The sequence below is a fragment of the Malaclemys terrapin genome, chromosome 9 (genome assembly GCF_027887155.1).
Source record: "Malaclemys terrapin pileata isolate rMalTer1 chromosome 9, rMalTer1.hap1, whole genome shotgun sequence".
NCBI lineage: Eukaryota > Metazoa > Chordata > Testudines > Emydidae > Malaclemys > Malaclemys terrapin.
Window position 1 is genome coordinate 51,868,090 of NC_071513.1, and position 18,351 is coordinate 51,886,440.

Consider the following 18,351-nt stretch of genomic DNA (forward strand, 5'->3'; position numbering starts at 1 on the left):
GTCTCATCCAACCACCCCTTCTACTTGACTGCTCCCAGAACCCCTGCCCCCATTCAATCCCCCATTCTCTGCCCAGGGCCGGCTCCAGGCACCAGGAACCCAAGCACATGCTTGGGGCGGCACATGGTAAGGGGCGGCGGGGGGAGCGCGGCGCAGCATTCCGTGGGGGGGGCGCTCCTGCGGCGCTCGGTGGGCGGGGGGGAGGGGGGCGGGCTCCGGCAGCGCAGGACTCGGCGCTCGGGGGGGGGGGAGGGGGGCGCTTTTTTTTTGCTGCTTGGGGCAGCAAAAAAGTTAGAGCCGGCCCTGTCTCTGCCCTCCCCAACCCCCATCCATACCCCCGTCCCCTGACCACCACCCTGAACTCCCCTACCCTCTATCCAACTCCCCCCCCGCTCTCTGCCCCCTTACCGCGCTGCCTGGAGCACCGGTGGCTGGCGGCGCTACAGCTGCACCGCCCGGCTGGAGCCAGCTATGCCGCCGCGCAGCACAGATCACCGGGTCAGGCCGGGCTCTGCAGCTGCACTGCCCAAGGAGCTCGCAGCCCTGCTGCCCAGAGCCTTGCGCGGGCGGCAGAGTGAGCTGAGGCTGCAGGGGAGGGGGAACTGCAAGGGAAGGGTTGGGGGCAAGCCTCCCGGGGCAGGAGCTCAGGTGCCAGGCAGGAGGGTCCCCCCGGGTCGGATGTGGCTCGTGGGCTGTAGTTTGCCCAACTCTGCATAGAGTCTAAGCTAAGTGCCAGGTCTTGAGATAACTAAGCAAACCACTGCTTCTGTGCCCTCTACTGGCTGTAGTCTGTTAACCAGTGCATTCAATGTTGAATGCTGTCCAAACATTACAAGGGAAGGTCCTTCTACTCCCCCTGCTGGATTTCAAGAGGCTAGCTTGGTTTAAATGTAGCTTGATTGAACTTGTTTCTTAAATCACACTGTTTGTACTTAAATCATAATCACTGCTATTGAAAGGACAGCTAATAAATATCTACAGTAGCTGTCAACATAGTTTTAATCAAACTTTTCTATTATCATGTGTACTGCAGTAGTGCCTAGACGCGTCACACAATGATTGGGGCCCACTGTGCCACACACACACACACTCTCTCCCTCCGCCAAGCACCAGCCATATCTGGTTGCTCTTGTTTTCCTGATCTTTACATATTATTCTGCTGTTTCTAAAAAGATTTCAGCTTTCTTACGTCTTCATATTTAAATTAGGTTAAAGTTTCTAGCCAAGAGAAAATATTTCATTCCAGCAGGGCCAAGACTCTGAGTGTATTTGCTACAGCAGAATATGAAGCAATTACATTATGGGATAGAGTAAATCTAGGTTACACAGATGTACACAAGTACAGACTGTGCCCAGAAGCGGAAAGTCTGTCTAGAAGGCAGTTGCAATGGCACAAGTTACCTACAAATTCCCCTCCACCAGGGGGCCTGCCAGCATAGACCCATTGGTGGATAAAAGGTGGTTGGGGAAAGAGTACTGTATTGTCAGAGTAGCCAATGCATGCATTGCTGTAGTTCCTGAGCAACATTAGTCATAAGGACAACTCCTATGAATCACTGCATTTGGGGCAAGCTGCACAACCCTAGTTCAATCCTGGTGCCCTGTTGATTCTGTGCAGTGAATGAGGCGGGGACCTGTAGAAAAAGTAATACAAGAACATTCATAATAATGCAAAGGGGGGTAGAATTAAGGTTACACAGGGAACCTTTATTCTGGCATTTCCTAACTTTCACGTTTGACTTTGCAACTATAACGTTCTCTGAATGTAGTTTTTGTATGTAATATCAGTTTTAATTGTATATGTATCTATCTGATAATGTTAAATGTATGCCTTTTGTTGACTGGTACTCTCATGCAAGCAAGATGATGGCTCTCATGAGCCAAATTAAACCCTGGAGTAAGCAGTTGCAACTCTTATTGATTTCAATGGGCATTTCAGCTGCTTATCTCAATGACCATGTTTTAAAACAAACATGTCTCCATCCTTTGCTGCAGGCAACATCTCCATGGCTAAGATGACACTTTACTCTGTCTCCTATCTGAGACTGTTAACAAGGGTGCCAAGAATGGTGTGGACACCCGTTCACGGGAATTGGATTGAGGTCAGCAATACCTTCTACGTAATTCACAAACATACATAAAAGGTGATGACTCAATTACTCCGAGTCACCACTAACAAAGCCTTTTAATATAAATTGTTCTTTTACAGTATGCTGGTTAGCAAACAGACTACAGGATGTCCGTGTTGGGAATGTGCTCCAACCAGAATAGGCAAATTCCAAGACTGCTTACTTTATAAAGAACTTCTTTCCCAGTCTCATTTGTGTTTACAGACAAATTTCAGTCCCTTAATCCTGTTCATTAACCTTTCTCTCTGTCCCAAACAACCTTCCTGTGTCACAGGCAAGTTAAAGGCAGTAAACGTTGGTTCATAGAGATCATGGTGCAAAACCCGAGCAACTAACAGTAGCACCAAACCATAAAAGAATAGCTTTGGGTCTATAAAATATCAAAGCAACCACAAATATTCACCAAATCACTTCTGAGATCAATGATCAGCTTTCAGGTAGTGATAACTCCTCTTTGATCATATGCAAAAGACAATTAAGATGAACTTGTAAAGAAGTTGTCAACACAACAGGACTCCAAATATTTTTGTGTAAGTGAAAAAGCACTCTGCTATCTCCCCCACAGCTTTAGGATGTCAGTTATTTTACATTGGTTACATGGGGCCTTTTAAACTGTATTTTGCTTTTGTGGAGTAGAGCAGCTGTTTGAGACTAGAAGGTTTTGACTCCTTCTTAAGCAGTTGGACAGGAGATGGTGAAGATATGCTGGAAAACATCTTCTTGTATTGAAATCATCACATGAAATAACACCGATTCTCTAGTTTCCTGTTGGGGGAACATTTTCATGCAAATATTGTAAAGCCAAGTCTGTCCATTTCATTTCTTGTTCTTTTACGGACTCCGTTGTGCCGCCATTATCTTGTTCTGGTTCAGGAAGCTCATTCTGAGAACACAAAATGGTACAATGCATTCTATACTTACAAAGCACCCTAAGGGGAGCAAGTTAGTAACATTTCATACTGATAAATACACAGATCCACAACTAAGACTGGATGGAGCATCAGAAGGACATGTACTGTACATACTGCTCCCATTAAAAATATCAACAAGCCCAAATATGGGCATTCTATTTTCCATAAGAATTCTGTGCTTAGTTTTAGAAGTGAATTCGTTTCCTATCTTGGTGGCTGGTGGTCCCAAGTAATGCACACGTGGCAAAATAAATTATTGTAATGTCTGGTAAATATCAGATATAAGTGCAAATATTCTATTGCTTGTTTACAATCTTTCTCCAGCAATGAAGTCCAAATATAGGTATTTCATTTCAGAATTTTAAATAAGGCATTCTATCAAATATCTTTTTACTGTCCTATAGAAGGTAATAAAATAGCAAAATAAGCACTCTGTCTCGAAGTTGAGGTCCGTGACCTAAAAGAGGAGAGGCTGTGCTAGTGCCATAGAGAAAACTGGAAAGCACTTCTAAAGTTTGCTTTAGTAACAGAAAACTGATGAACAGACAAGCTGTCAGGACAAGCAATGGTTTAACTGTTTTGTTTTTCTTTTAAACATTATTCTCTAAGTGTTGTCATAACTGTACAATTGCTAGAGAATGTATTATTCCCCAGAACATCTGGTCAGGGTTCTCAGTCATGTGTCGTGGGACCCCTAGCATGAGACAAACAGAACTCCTCAAACTTTAGGATTTTGTTCACTAAGAACCTGATCCAAGGCCTGTTGAAATCAGTGGGAGTCTTCTCATTCTTTTCAATGGGCTTTGGATCAGACACTGAAGGCAGAAGTAGTGGGTCAGGGCTCAAGTGGGGTCATCTACTGCCCATGATTCTAAACAACACCAACTTTCCAGTCAGCTTCGGCTTGACTTTGTTGAATGAAAGAATATCCCACAGCAGCCATGCTGGTTTTATAGCCTGCTAACATCCAATCTGCCTCAATGGCTGAGGCCTCAGAGGGCTTTAGGTCTACACCCAGGCCTCTCTCTACTGTTAAGTAAGAGTGCCCACAGGGACAGGACACCTCAGAAGTATGTTGCAAGTAACTCTTCCTCCTCTGCAGATACTGTTTGTGTGCACGATTCTCAATCTTCAAGAGTAAGTACACAGCTCGTGGAATCTCTCCCATCCCTGCCCCCCCCCAAAAGTGACTATCTACTACTGAACCAATCATAAAATGAAGGCAAATGCCAGCACAGAAGCTGTTTTTACATTTAGTCAGTTTAATGAGGCACATCCCAGTAAACTCCAACAGGTTGGAGAGTCTGGGCTTCCATGTCTCAAAAACATAATCACAGATCGGCAAGATGGAGGTAGGATTGTTTCCTAAAGCCTGAATACAAACAGCAGAGCTAAGTGAAGATAGTGAGTTGCTATACATATGCCTGCAACAGACATCACTGACTGTCCTAAGGCAGACAGGATAGGCTGCCTCACTTCTGACCCAGCTGACCCTGAGATGGGCCTTTAGGCTTCAGACTTCAAAGTAATGTAAAACGTAACAAGACCGCTATCCCAGCATGGTCCTTTAGTGACAATACTCTCTGGAACAGTGATGTCAAACAAATCCAGAAAGTCAGGTAGAGTGCCACAAAGATGAATTCCCTTCAAGTAATCTTCTCAAGAACTTTGCATACTGAAAGAATGAAGAGAGGCCTTGCAGGTTTTGGGTACGTGGATGTGGGAGGGAAGAAGTCTAGCATGAGAGACCTACAATTTGGGATCCCATCACTACCTTAAGACAGGATCTTGGCAAAAGGTAGAGTAGGTACAAAAGCTTGAAGTACTCTTACTCAGTGAGCTAAAAATCACTCATGTTGAGATACTTCCCAACCAGCAAAGGCAACCTCGAGCCCATCAAAATAGAGTGGTTCAGGAAGGCCTTTAATCAGTTAATTAAGGACTACAATGTCAAGGCTTACTGGGTTTAAATGAGGGGTTTCCATTAATGATAAGGCTGTATCTGAGCCTAAGGACAAGGGGCTGTGAAGATCCTGGTGTACCATCAAGTAGTCTTTGACAGACCAAAAATAATTGCTGAATGAGCCTAGGAGGAGTTATCCCTTTTCCTCCCTTGGCTTGCAGTAGCAGAAGTGAACAAGGGAAGGGGAAGTCTGTGAGTCCTCCCCCTCCCCTGCAGCTAGCTGCATAGCACTTAAAAGAGCTGAGGAAGAGGGGAGTCCTGGAACCCCTCCCCATAGACCGGTAATACCAGAAGTAGCTGGGAAATATTAGGACCCCTTCACCTATCTCTGAACTAGTGGCAGTAGAAGCACAGGGAGTGGTGGAGGGTAACTCTAAGAAAATCTGCCCTGTGTAGCAGTACCTCTGTGAGCAGAGACCTGCCAACAATGGGTTTGTCCAAGCACACAGGTTAGAGGGTACCCCTCGTGTGGATACATTTTAATAGAGATCATATCACAGACACCTTCATGATTAAATACCATCCTTGTACCAACTACAGCAATTACTTTCATGTAATAGTAGGAAAATATTTAACCTATTTTCTCTTATTTTAATGGCATTTTAGCAGCTGGAAATGAAGAGTAGCCAGCATCATGTGTGACTAGCCAGCTCTCTGCATACTGCTGTCACCTGGCTGATCACCTGTGGCCTGCAAACCAGAGTTTGGGAAACTGCTTCGAACACAAGCAGTGCAAAACTGAAGTGTAGAAGGGAGGAAAAGCATCACTTATGTCTGCCCTGTACTCCACACAAAGAAAGAGGGAATTATGGGAAGAAGAATTCTACCATCCAAAGAAACAGATAACTGGTCAGGAATAGGGGAAAGCATTTGCTCCTTCTAAAGAGAGGCAGTTGACTGCAGGGAGAGAAGCACTTTTTCTTCTAGCCACCGAGAGAGATGAGAGAACAGGAAGAAATCCCCCACAAAATAAATGGGAAGCTGGCCTCTGGAGTGTAGGAGCATCATTCGTACAACTGGCAGAACTGTAAGGCACATTTGCTATGCCATGTCTCTGTTAAGAGGTTAAAGAGGGTAGAAATGTAATTCAGGCTTATAAGCAGCCTATAGTATTCACCTACCAATGGTATTGCTACATCCTCATAGGGTAATTTATCTTCTCTCCATGCATCATCAATCAAATCCAGGATTCTTCCATCCCTCTGCACCTCACTGTCCATCTTTGTGCAATTTGCATATGGATAGATCTGTGATACAAAGCAGAAACTATTTGTGATATCCAGACCCCAAAAAAGATGAAGCTTAACTCTATGCTTGCTCTGGCCTTGATCCCTTTATTAAATAGCATAATTTTTTTTTTTTTTTTTTTTTTTTTTTTACAGTCCACACAGCGTGGCCAAGTTGGTTTTCATAGTTATTGTTTGAATTGTCCTATGAGAAGCTTGAATACAACATTACTTTCTCTACCAATTCAGTTTTTGTCCATGTAACATTTAGTTTCCCTCCCTATTCAAAAAGGGGTTTAAATTTGCATTACAGCCATCTCCCTTAAAGGGTCACTGACAAACATTATTGTAAACAAATTTTGTTTCCTGATAGAGTACCACCTAAAATTGTGTCTCAAATTGATTTAAAATTCCTTTATAAAAAAAAAATGGTTAAGGCTATTTCTGCTCTTGGGTTTGTTTATTCAGCTTCAGGTATAATGACCATCCCCACAGAATTTAAATACTTAGAAGCATCTTTAGGATAGGCCTGAGAGCTCAGACCACTCCTCCCCTGCATGCAAATACCTGCCTACTGCTTGTTACCTGTTTACTTTCCATCATGGATCTGCTGCCATTACTGGCAAACACTCTCTAGCAGAGTGTGAGGAGTGGTGTGCACCATCAAGACAATGAAAGTGACCCTTCTCAAAATACTGTCAAAGGCAGTGGCACAAATGAAGGAGACTAATAAAATGGAGGAAAAAGGAGAATCTTCTCCAAGCCTCATCAGCCATAGTAATCTCAGGGGTTGCGTGTGACAACTACATTACTACACTCGTCTTCAAATAGTATCGCCAGACACCCCTACAAGCAACGCCTACAAGCAATCAGCCAGAGGATGATGGCTCGGGTTGTGTGACAGCCGGGCATGGCTGACATTTTTTATTTAAAACCAAAGCACAGGTGGAACTAGGTTTGTGCCAGAGCGGATGCACGTAGCCGCCCGGCTGCCGCTTTTCCACAGGTGACCCATGAAACAGCCCTGTTCCTTGCAGCAGGTGTCAGGCGAGGCACGAGCCAGGGCAGGGCTGTGGCTGGCGGTCAGCCTGCCAGAGAGCGACCCTGGCCTGGGGCAACGGGGGGTGGAGGTGCGCAGGGGCGCGCAGCCTGGATGCCCAGGGAATGGGCTTCACCCCCACAGCTCCCATGGAGACGCACGGGGGGAGCAGCCTCCACACAGGACCCGCCCCTCCGACTCAGGGAGGGGGCACGAGCTCCCCAGGCAGCGGCCTCAGCGCGGCTAGTGCGCATGCTCACCCGCTGGGCATACGCAGTAACCCGCCCCGGTCCCGGGCTCTGTCAGCGGCCTCGGCTCCCCCGGGGCTGAGGGGCCGCAGCGGCGGCGGGCCCAGCCTTCTACGCCACCCTCCGGGCCGGCAAGGAGCCGTCCTCTCCGACGTCCGGGCCTAGCCCCCGCACCTGACACCCTGCGCGCACGCCGTCTCCTGCCAGCGGCCCTAGGAGGAAACCACGTGACCGGCGGCGCTAGGCCGCGCGAACCATAGAGAGTGGGAGGGTGCGAGTCCGCCGAGGAGAGAGAGGCCGGCCCCGGAGGTAACGGCTCGACCGGGCTAGGCTGTGGCGAGCGTGTCTGGTCGTGAGCGGCTCTGCGGGGCTGGGTCTGACTGTAAGTGTCTGACTGTCCCTGGTGACCAAGTGGCTGTAGCCTGGTGTCCAGCTGTGGCTGTCCATGTCTGACTGTACCTGGCTGTGACAGTCTGACTGTCTCTGCATGACCAGGTGGCTGTAGCCTGGTGTCCAGCTGTGGCTGTCCATGTCTGACTGTACCTGGCTGTGACAGTCTGACTGTCTCTGCATGACCAGGTGGCTGTAGCTTTTTGTCCAGCTGTGAGCCTGTAACTGTCCCTGCGGGGCTGTGTCACACTGTGTGTGTGTCCAACTGTGCCTAACTGAGTGTTTCTGTGTGATGAGAACAGGAGTACTTGTGGCACCTTAGAGACTATTATTATGCTCTAATAAATTTGTTAGTCTCTAAGGTGCCACAAGTACTCCTGTTCTTTTTGCGGATACAGACTAACACGGCTGCTACTCTGAAATCTGTGTGATGAGGTGATTGTAGCCTGGTGTCCAGCTGTGACTGTTCCTGCAGGGCTCTGTCCCCTGACCCCTCTGGGGCTTAGTCTTCACTGCAGAACTGTGGTTGTGCATCGAGAGCACCAACTTGAGATCAAAGTAAGATGGTTCTCTCCCTGTGAGAGCCTAGTGGGGATCTGTCATAGAATCATAGACTTTAAGATCAGAAGGGATCATGGGTCTCTCCCCCCTCGGGGGAGCCAGGCAAAGTAACAGTTTACAGCATCTTTCTGTTAGTTGACCTGAATTACAAGTTGGCTACCTCAGTGTGCAAACGTGCCGCTTCTGCAGTGGAGACAAAACGTGTGCCCCGGTGGCTGTGGCCCTGTCTTGGCTGGGACTCACTGGTGAGTTTGGATTAGTTTTAGGAGTTGGTACCTGCCCAACCACTCACAGTTTCTGGATCTGGAGTTGGAGCTGAGTTCCGAGCAGCAGCTGCTGGTGGGAGAGTTTGGGGTAGGGATAGCAGATGGGGCACTCCCATCCTTGGTGCTGCTGCTGGTGCCCTGTCACTAGCACTACTTCCTGCTGAGTGATGAGACTGTGATATTAGAGGAGAGCGATGAGCCGGGGAGACACTTTGACACATTAACTTACTCCATGAATGTCAGTCATAATGCATGTCTACACTACAGTTGTAATATAATTGCAGCACGTGTAGGTATACCCAGTTTAGCTTTATTCTGGCTAGCATAGGTACCAATGGCAGTGAAGCCACAGCTGTCATAAGCCATGATGGGGATGGTTAGGCCTAGCAGTCGGAGCCGTGGTAGTCAGAAAGTGAAAACTAGTTGCTTTTAATAATTCTTATTCTATATTTTTTATTACTATTTATATCAAACCCTGAGGAACCTGGGTAGTCCCTTAAAAGAAACACCTTTTCAGTCCACCTTCCATCTAGTCTGGTCTCTGACGGTGCCTGGTAACAGATGCGTCAGAGGCAGATGTAAAACTCCATAGTGCACCAAGGTGTGTAACACTAGCACTTAAACCATTTTCAGTTCTGGTTCATGGAGAGTCAATGCAGGCAATGGTTCAGAATAACAGTTCAATATCCCAGTGGTAGATTGGGCTTTTAAAGACTTACTTTCTGTCCTTGGGTTTTACCTAAAAGTTGAGATTGATTTTTGTTAATTTGGGTACTAGGGGTTGAGGATTCTCAGTGGAGCAGCTGTAGGTTCCCTCATGCTTGCCCCCAGTTGGCTGAATTTCAGGGCACATTGTAGAATCTGCTTTAATAAATACCATTTTAAGGTCTGATGTCTTACAACTCAGGAGGTCTAAACATGAAGATTATTTTATTCCATTGGAAAGCTGGTAGAAACCCCCCCCCTCTCTTAAGTGGTAAAAAATTTTAATTTCTAGTCCATTCAAGTCAGGAGATGTCAAGGCTGAATCCCCACTCTGTCACTCCGAGTGCAGAAAGTGGGGGCCCTCAAGGATTCTAAAAATTAATACTTGTCACATAAGGCTTGTATTAAACTCCCAAGGTTAAACTCTGACCTTGGCTTGGTAAATGCTGCCACCACCCAAATGCAAAAAGCCCCCTGTGGATCCAGGAAGGAACACTTGGGAATTCCTCCCTGTGGGGTACCCTCAAGCCCTTTCACCCCCCCTCTCTCCGCCCTGGGGAAGAGCTGAGAAAGTAAACAAAGGAAATTAGCTGTGGCCACCAGCTAATCAAACAGCCTATTGTGCACAACCCTATTAGGACACACAAATCCAAATCCTCCTTAAAATAAGTAAATTTTATTAAAACAAAAAGAAAGAAAATACATCTGGAACTGAGGCTTTTGCTAGATTTTAAAAGAGCAATTTCCAAGAATTAAGCACCCAAAATAGCTTCTTGGGGTTCAACTTAAAGGTTACAAGCAAACAAAAGCATCTGGGGTTAGCACAGAGGAGATCCACAAGCCAAAATAAAGAATAAACCTGATCGCATTTATCTAAACATTCCCTATCCAAATGATTCCTTCAAGGTATGGAATATAATTTTTCATACCTGCTTCAAACTTTACACAGCATTCCTGCTTATAGCATTGCTGCTCTGTCCCTGCAGCCCAGAGAACAACAGACAAAGGGAAAGTTTTCCCCCCCAATTTTAAAAAGTTCTCCCTTCCCATTGGCTCATTTAGTCAGGTGCCCACTCCTTTTCATTTACCTATGGGCTTGCTCACCCTTTACAGGTAAAACAAGCAGAGAACAGACCAAGAGGGATTTTACAGCTGTCTGTCTGTCCATCCATCAAAGGGAGCTACCTCCTCTCCCCAATGTATCATAGGAAATATTACAATTTAAGATCACATCATTCTGAATATCATTTTGAGTTTTTCCTCAAATAGGCCGCAATGCAGCAAGGTACTCGAGCATAGGTCTAAATTTCACTTCAATGGGACTACTTGCGCTTACAGTTGGGCTTGTGCTTAAGCATTTTGCTGAATGTTAAGGCCTTAAAGTCTGACGCTATTTTAGCAGCTGCCGTCTTGCGTTGTTAAAGCATTAATTTCTAGCTTTATACTATCTGCAAGCTTGGAATTGCACTCTGTAGTATTTGTAAGATATCTGCTGCTAGAACCATATCAAGTGTTAGAACAGAAAAAAAAACCCCAAGCAATGTGATATGGTGATGTAATTATAATGTCCAGTATCTTGTTACCTCTCAAGACTGGAAACACCTGTGACAGGTCAATACAAATGCTTTCAGCATCAATAAACTTTTCTAAGCAAAAATCCAGGACCGCTGCTGAGAGGGGGTGGGGGGAAGATGCTTGAAGGTTCTTTTCCATCTGGCATTGAAACACACTAGTTTTATTATTATGGACTCCTTAATTATGGAGTTGGAATTTTATGTTTTCAAGAAATACGTATTTTCCATTTATTTTGAAGATAAAACTAATGGACTTTGCAAGCTGATGCGATTGGAGGGAATGGAGGGGAGGCCACCTGACATTTTTTGAACCAATAGCAACGTTGATAGCTACCTGCTGTTATGTTATAAGTCAGGGCCTCATGTGTGATTGCAGAATCTAAGAATTATTTTGGGGAAGTTCTCTGGTCTGTTTTATACAGGAGGTGAGAGTAGATGATCACAATGGTCCATTGTGACCTTGGAATCTATGAATCCACTGCTTGCTGTGGAATTGCTCTCCAGAATCTAGTGTGTCACTTAAAAAAAGTTGTTTTGAGCCTATATGTTTGGAAGTCTGGCGTTGTGACAAGCAGTGTGTCAGGGTTTGTATGGGAGTTTGTAGCTTAATGTGTAAGGTAATAGGATGGACATGGATTGGGGATTTGGGGGAGGAACAGCGGTGAGAAGTGAGGGGATGGGGTTGGGGTAGGCTATACCAGAAGTTTGCATGGGTGTGTGTTAAAGAAGCTGGAGGAGCAGTGACTTGAGGCTTTGATGTGGGGAGGAAACTGATGTACAAGCTGATGTACTAGTAAGCTCAAGAGTAATCCTTTGACATTGGTTTCCCTCTCCACTTCAAAGCCTCAAGAGCTAGGGAGCTGTCTCTGGGAACCCTCATGGAGCTGGATGAGAAGGGATTGCTTGCAGTGTGGTGGCATGAGAAGGCATGCGTCCTTACATATATAACGCACAAGATGCTTTTTAAAAAGCACAGTTCACTTACACTTGCAATACATAATATTAATACACGGCAGAAGGTCTCAATGCTGGTGGTGTCACATTTCCTGTAAGGATCAGAAATACAAGAGCCAGATTTCCAATGAAATGCATGAACACCGCTATATCATTTTGCTGGGGCACACAAACCAGCAAATAAGGCACTGTTGAGCATGTCACCTCTTTTATTCATGACAACTAGCAAAAAAATCCTCAACCTCAGAATTGGCAAAAGCCTGATTCTAACTGCAGACAGATGATAAAGGCAAGCAAATAGTTCTAAAACTGACAATGACCTTTCAAGGCAATAATAAGCATAGTACTCTCTTCATCAGGCTGTGGAAACAATGAAGTAGGCCCATAGGTAGTCTAGAATTAAGATTTGTTGGGAAGAGTATGTGATGCTTAAAAGCTTGCTTACTTTGACCCCTTCCTTGCTGACTGTCAGGACCCTATGATGAATTCTATTGATGTACCAGTACTTCAAAGGAGATATAAAAAAATTATTAAAGCTAATGTTAAAATTATATAATACATAGGTTAAGAAAAGAGTGGCACTTGGCTTAGCACAGGTCTGGGTAATATCTCTGAATTAGTCCAAAGATTACAGTTACAAGGTTTTAATTTATCTTCACAATGGAACAAAAACCCTTGTGGCTAATCACTGTCTATGCCCTTTTCTTCTATATGCATGCATTCAGAGCTGAAGAGCTAGAGTCATCATCACTACTATCATCAGCCTCATTCAGTTTTAGTTGAAAGCCTCAAGCAACCCTATCCTGTTGCAAATGGGGCCATCTAAAGACTTCCACAATTACCAGTGCCTCTCCCAGCATTCAGTAGGTGAGCTCTCTGCTGCTCACCTACTGATATGGTTTGAAAGGGGACCTTGAACTCCTCCAGCAGAGCTCCCAACGAGAGTTGTTGCCAGAGTACTGGTCACATCAGAGCACAAGCCGGGATCACATCATACTGACACAGCTGCCAATGTTTGAGGAAGAATGTGAAGGGAAAGTCAGGAAATAAAATCTTGCAGAGGAATAGATGTGCATTGAATCCATTGTTAGTTTTAATAGGAATATCTTTGTTATTGGGGATTCAAAACTGGTGCCTCTCATTATCCTCACTGGATGCCAGACTGACATTGCAAAAATACCTAGAGACTAGCGATGAGAGAACTGCAAGAGGTCTGGTATTTAGAGAAGGTACCAATGGAGGTCCTGTGACCTTTCTCCCCAACGGATCCAAACGGTAGTTATTTTCTTGGCAGGAGAGAAAGGGGGCAGCAGCCTGTTCCTCCCCCACAGACACACTCACTCCCTCTTTCTAGGGGCAGGTGGTCTGTACTGGCACCTGTAGTGAAAGCCAGTAGGCACATGTTTCCTGGCAACTGGGGTGTATCTCCTTCCTCTTTCTTCCCTATGGATACCATCTTTCTTTCCACATCTGCCCCTTGATGTTTTTCCCGTCCCATTTTTTTCCTTCCATCACCAGTTGATTGGACCCCCGTTCCTCAGAGTGATGGGCCAGCCCTCTTCACTGCAGCTTTAATAAGTGCGGAGGGAGTTGATGCTGCCATTGTATTGCTCAGATGGGTCAGAGTGGGAGGCTGGTGAATGATTGCTCCTGGCTGTTTTTCCCTATCTCACTGTCTGCTTTGCACCTGGAGTTGGGGGGGGGGGGGGCAGTCAGCTGTCTGCCTCCTACAAGATCAGCACAGCAGGCTTTAATGATGAGAATCCAGTATTAAATAAACAAACTTCATGCAGCAGCAATCAACAGTCCTGGGGCATTGGCCAAGACTCTATATCTAGGATTGTTCCATCCAAATCAGGGCAGGTATGTGAAGCTGGCAGATGAGGCACTTGCCTTGTGTGATATAATCTAGAGAGCTAAGTGGAAGCGGAGGTGGACATTTCCCAGTTTCCTATGACAGTAAAACATCTTACTGCTGAACATTAACTCCTTCTTCAAACTCTCCTGACAGGAGCTACTGTGTGAGAACTCAGATTGTTCTCCAGGTTCAGTGTCTAAATTTAAGTAAAAACAACAAGGAGTCCTTGTGGCACCTTAGAGACTAACAAATTTATTTGGGCATAAGCTTTCGTGGGCTAGAACCCACTTCATCAGATGCATGGAGTGGAAAATGAGGAGCCAGGTATGAATACATGAACAGATGTGAGTTGCCTTACCAAGTGTAAGGTCAGTCTAAAGAGGCCATTCAATTAACAGCAGGATACCAGGGGAGGAAAGATAACTTTTGGAGTGGTAATGAGAGCAATTTAAGTAAGTTATCTGTAATTGCAGTATTGTCAACCCCAAATGTTCAAAAGTCACGAGTCAGGATCACCAAAATCATGAGATTTAAAATCTTTAAAATCATGAGATTATGTAAAATAATAGATTTGGGGTTCTTTTTATTTGCTTTCTGCTTTTTGAGCCTTTAAGGTGTACTGGGGTCACATTTTGAAGCTCTCTCCACAGCCACGAGGGCTAGAAACTTAGTTTTCCTTTAAGAATGAAGGCTGAAATCATCACATATCCACTTGACTCCAGGAGTTGGGGCTTTAAAGAAAGCTATAATTATCATGAGACTCCTGACAAAATCATGAGAGTTGGCAACACTGCAAGTTGCTTCAGGAAAGTGTGAGTTGAGTCTTTTTGGTGGTACAAGTTGAAATGATGGCATGGTTGATCAAAGTAATGTACTGCAAATGTAAATCAACAATGCTTATTTTCATAGCTTTGAGACACCAGAAGACTGTTTTAAAAATCATTGATATAAGCAAATATCAGTTTGTTTGTTTATTTTGCACAATGTTACGGGATTGACAAGTAGCAGTGCAGTCTGGAAGGGAAATTAAGCCTCATGCTTGAGGATTTAATCCAATTTCTATTGGCGTATATCTACACTATAGCTGCTACAGTGGCACAACTACCGTGCTGCAGCTGTAGTGCAGTAGTGCAGACTCCTCCTACATTGATGGAAGGTTTTTTTTCTATCGATGTAGGTAATCCAACTCAGCTGCATCTACACAGAAAGCTAGGTTGACCTAGCAGCAGTGCTCAGGATGCAACATTTTTCACGGCTCTGAGTGTTTCAGCTAGGTCTACGTGTAGACCTGGCCTCACACAGCAGGGTAAGATCTAATGTGGGGACAGGTTATCCCACAGTTGCCTACTGTGGAGTTCTTATACCCTTCATCTGAAGTAGCTGGTGTTGGCTACTGTCAGAGACTGGACAGTAGACCAGATGGACCTTGGTACTGATCCAGTCAGGTAATTCTTACGTCTCGTCACTTCTCTGCCCTAGAGAGTGAAAATCCCTCGAAGTCCAGTATATCCTTAACAGTTGGATTAACCAGACTACTAATGTTCACATACTGAATATGTATTTCACCTCCACTATTGAAGCATTGTATTCACTGGATCAGACTATTGTATCATCCAGCCAATGGTGATGAGTGAGAAGTAATTCTGACTCTTATTGTAATGAGGTTTGTTTTGCTGCTTTATCTGGCCAACATTTGGCCTGTAAACTCATTGAAATGATAACTGTTCTCCCTGTTATTCCCATGCACGTACTGTAAATTGTGTAATTCTTCACCTTCCCTGCCTCCTAGACTTCTATCATGATCTCCAGTCAGCTGTGGAGGGACTACAGTGGCTGATGAATTGCCATGGCATGATCTCTGCTTTGTTTGCTTTCCCAGCTGCCAAAGAGGACGTGACTTGGTGATGGAGGCTTTGCTGGAGAGAATGCAAAATCAAGGGCATGGAGGGTATGTATACCACCATTTACAATGCTCTCTCAAACTCATGCAGCTTCACTTTTATATCGGTTCAAATCCTACAGTCCTTTGGTTCGCTCCTTAGTCAGACAAAATCTCCTTTGCTTATTGTGACAGATAGGAGCCACAAGTAGGGACCAGGACCCATTGTGCTAGGAGCTGTAAAGGGTGTTGTGTTTGAGTAAGATCTTTAGGATTTGGCCAGTAGGGCCTGATCGTGTATCATTAACTTCAGTTGGAGCAGGTGCAGGGCCATAGTGAATTGCTTTTCCAAATAGTCCCTGGCTACAAGCCTTTGTTGTTTTAATAGCTGGCATTTCTGTACTATTATCTTTCTGCAAAATCTCTGTTATATTTTTCAGCCTTCTTACAAGTTATTCTACTGCTAAGTGCAGTTATGGCCATAAAAGTGAATATGTAAAAATGGCACCACCTTACTCTGTGGATCTATTTCAATCTGCTTACTTTACTGATGGAACTACGGCTAGCACTGCATGCACCTATAGGAGAGTGAGCTGGATTCTCTCCTGGCTCACACAACATCAACAGATCTTAACGAAGTTCCAGTTGCAGAATCTTGCTGCAGCCAGGATAAAAACATAATGACTCATAGACTTTAAGGTCAGAAGGGACCATCGTGATCATCTAGTCTGACCTCTTGCACGTTGCAGGCCACAGAACCTCACCCACTTCAGTTCCTAGGTTGAGTCAGCAGTGCTGGTAGTTGAACAAGCATCTTTTTTCTTGTTAGTTGAGCAAATAGGACATAAAAGTAATTGTTCCATTTGTCTCAATGGCATGCCACTTTTATATTCCTTTTTCCAGAATTTGCCCCAGTTCTGAAGATGGCAAAGACTTATCTCTTTGCCAAGTAATGGTTTTAGAACTTGGATATGAATTGTACAGCTACTGTCACTGAGTGGGAAATGTTCTTAAGGACCATAATTACTGCTTAATGTTTGGTCAATTCACAGGGCAGGGTGAACTTCAAACTGAACTGTGAAGCTGGCTCCTTTAAGAACGATTGGCATTCCCTATAGAAAAGCTGTCAAGTTTTGAAGTGTACGGACACTCCAGGGAGACAGAGGAATTTCAATCCCTTGACCTATTGATTTCCATTTCTTTTCAGTCCTTCCTATTTGACAAGCAAATTAAAGGGGTAAAGATCAGTATGGAGTTTACTTCTCTCTTGGGCTCCATCTTGCAAGCTTTAATATTGTCCCAAGCGTAGCAGCTTGTAAGGTTTCAGAGAAGTTAGTTGATTTGGCTTCAGTGATTACTGCACCAAAATTGAAATTTCAGCATGTCTAGGGAGCTAACTCTCGCCAGTAGACTGGAGATGTTTTATTCTTCATTACGGTGTTGTTATCCCCCTGCTTTACTTAAGTGTTTGTCAGCATTTATGTGATAAACCTCTATTTTCAGGAGCTGATAAGTTAGCTGTAAGATTTATCTGTGATTGGAACTTGGTTCAAAAAAATTTCTGCTTGGGGACTGTGAACTGTCCAGACTGTTTCCTGTGGAGCCTGTGGGACCGTTGTGCCCCTTAACTCTCCAGCCTGGACTGTCTCTCAATGCTGTGCCAGTGACAAGCAGCCAGTCCCTACAGGTGCTGTGATCACTCAGCTATCAGCATGTGGAGACTCACACCCAGCTAAATTGCATGAATGCTCTCCAAGCCACTCATGAATCATACACAGAGAGGCACCAGCCAGTCACCCAAGACCCCAGCCTTGCACCCCAGAAATATATCATCATACAGTGCTCAAGACTCCCCTGGACGGTGCAAAAACTCATTAATTAGTTCACCACTCCTACAAAGGGTAGTAGATGTGCAACAGCCATTGTTAACCTGAGTTGAGGTTCCCCAAGCACTTCAACTGAAAACACACAGTTTTAGATAAAATATAAAACAGATGTATTAACTACAGGAAGATAGATTGTAAGTGATTATTAGTAGCAGGCATAGAGACCAAAGTTGGTTACATAAGAAATAAAAATAAATTTGCAGTCTAAATTTTACAAACTATGCGAGATTTGAATCAAGCAGTTTCTCACTCCACTAGATGTTCTAGGCAGTTTACAGCTCTTAATTGCCTTCCCAGCCTGGGACCAGTCTCCCCAGTTCAAAATCTTTGTCTTCCAACAGTCTTCCAGGTGTTGAGATGGGGGAGGAGAGAGGCCAGGTGATGACGTCATTGTCCCTCTTTTATACTTTCTTCCAGCTGCTCGAAAGATCCTTGCAGTGACATGGGCGTTAGGCAGCCCTCATTGCATAGGTTCCTTTTCTGAGAAGTTTTTGGCAGAGTGGATTCTTCTTGATGGGCCATCAACACCTGTCTGGCCAGTGATAGCTGCTTCTTTGTTGCCACTGAAGGGCTGACTGTGGGTGTCTTCCAACCTCACATGTTTCAGTAACACACACACATTAAAACTTCATAACTTCAGATACAATGATAGTACATACAATTCAACAGGACATTAATGTTCAGCAGATCAAGACTTCTTAAATGATACCTCACAAGGCATACTTTCCACAAAACATATCATAATCATATCACAGTGGTGAA

The 18,351-nt window shown here is 44.7% G+C and overlaps 2 protein-coding genes across 12 annotated transcripts in view; one reads left to right on the plus strand and one right to left on the minus strand.

Moving 5' to 3' along the window:
• Positions 1-2,138: 2,138 nt before the first annotated feature.
• On the minus strand, positions 2,139-7,766 carry ANAPC13 (anaphase promoting complex subunit 13). 2 transcript variants are annotated; one of them, XM_054039968.1, is made up of 3 exons: positions 7,691-7,766; positions 6,125-6,250; positions 2,139-3,012 (listed from the first exon to the last, which is right to left on the minus strand). In XM_054039968.1, the coding sequence occupies exons 2-3, from the start codon at positions 6,221-6,223 to the stop codon at positions 2,887-2,889; spliced, it is 225 nt and encodes a 74-aa protein (XP_053895943.1). In that variant the 5' UTR covers positions 6,224-6,250; positions 7,691-7,766; the 3' UTR covers positions 2,139-2,886. The 2 variants fall into 2 exon arrangements, with proteins under 2 accessions (XP_053895943.1, XP_053895942.1); XM_054039967.1 differs by having other exon boundaries at positions 7,529-7,702.
• CEP63 (centrosomal protein 63) overlaps positions 7,736-18,351 on the plus strand; it is a 43,587-nt gene continuing 32,971 nt past the window's right edge. For 7 of the 10 annotated variants that reach the window (XM_054039956.1, XM_054039963.1, XM_054039965.1 and 4 more), the window contains exons 1-2: positions 7,813-7,898; positions 15,704-15,772. In XM_054039956.1, coding sequence (XP_053895931.1) covers positions 15,729-15,772 — 44 coding nt within the window. In that variant the 5' untranslated portion in view covers positions 7,813-7,898; positions 15,704-15,728. Of the gene's footprint in view, positions 7,899-15,701; positions 15,773-18,351 lie in introns of those variants that run through there. The other 3 variants (XM_054039957.1, XM_054039960.1, XM_054039962.1) reach the window with 2 other exon arrangements.

What these genes read in the sequence shown, in the direction of transcription:
- ANAPC13 (XM_054039968.1), bottom strand. Translation starts at nt 6,223, where the DNA reads ATGGACAGTGAGGTGCAGAGGGATGGAAGAATCCTGGATTTGATTGAT. An exon ending in AGGATGTAGCAATACCATTG is followed by an intron (nt 3,013 to 6,124) that starts GTAGGTGAATAC and finishes TTGTGTTCTCAG; the next exon opens with AATGAGCTTCCTGAACCAGA.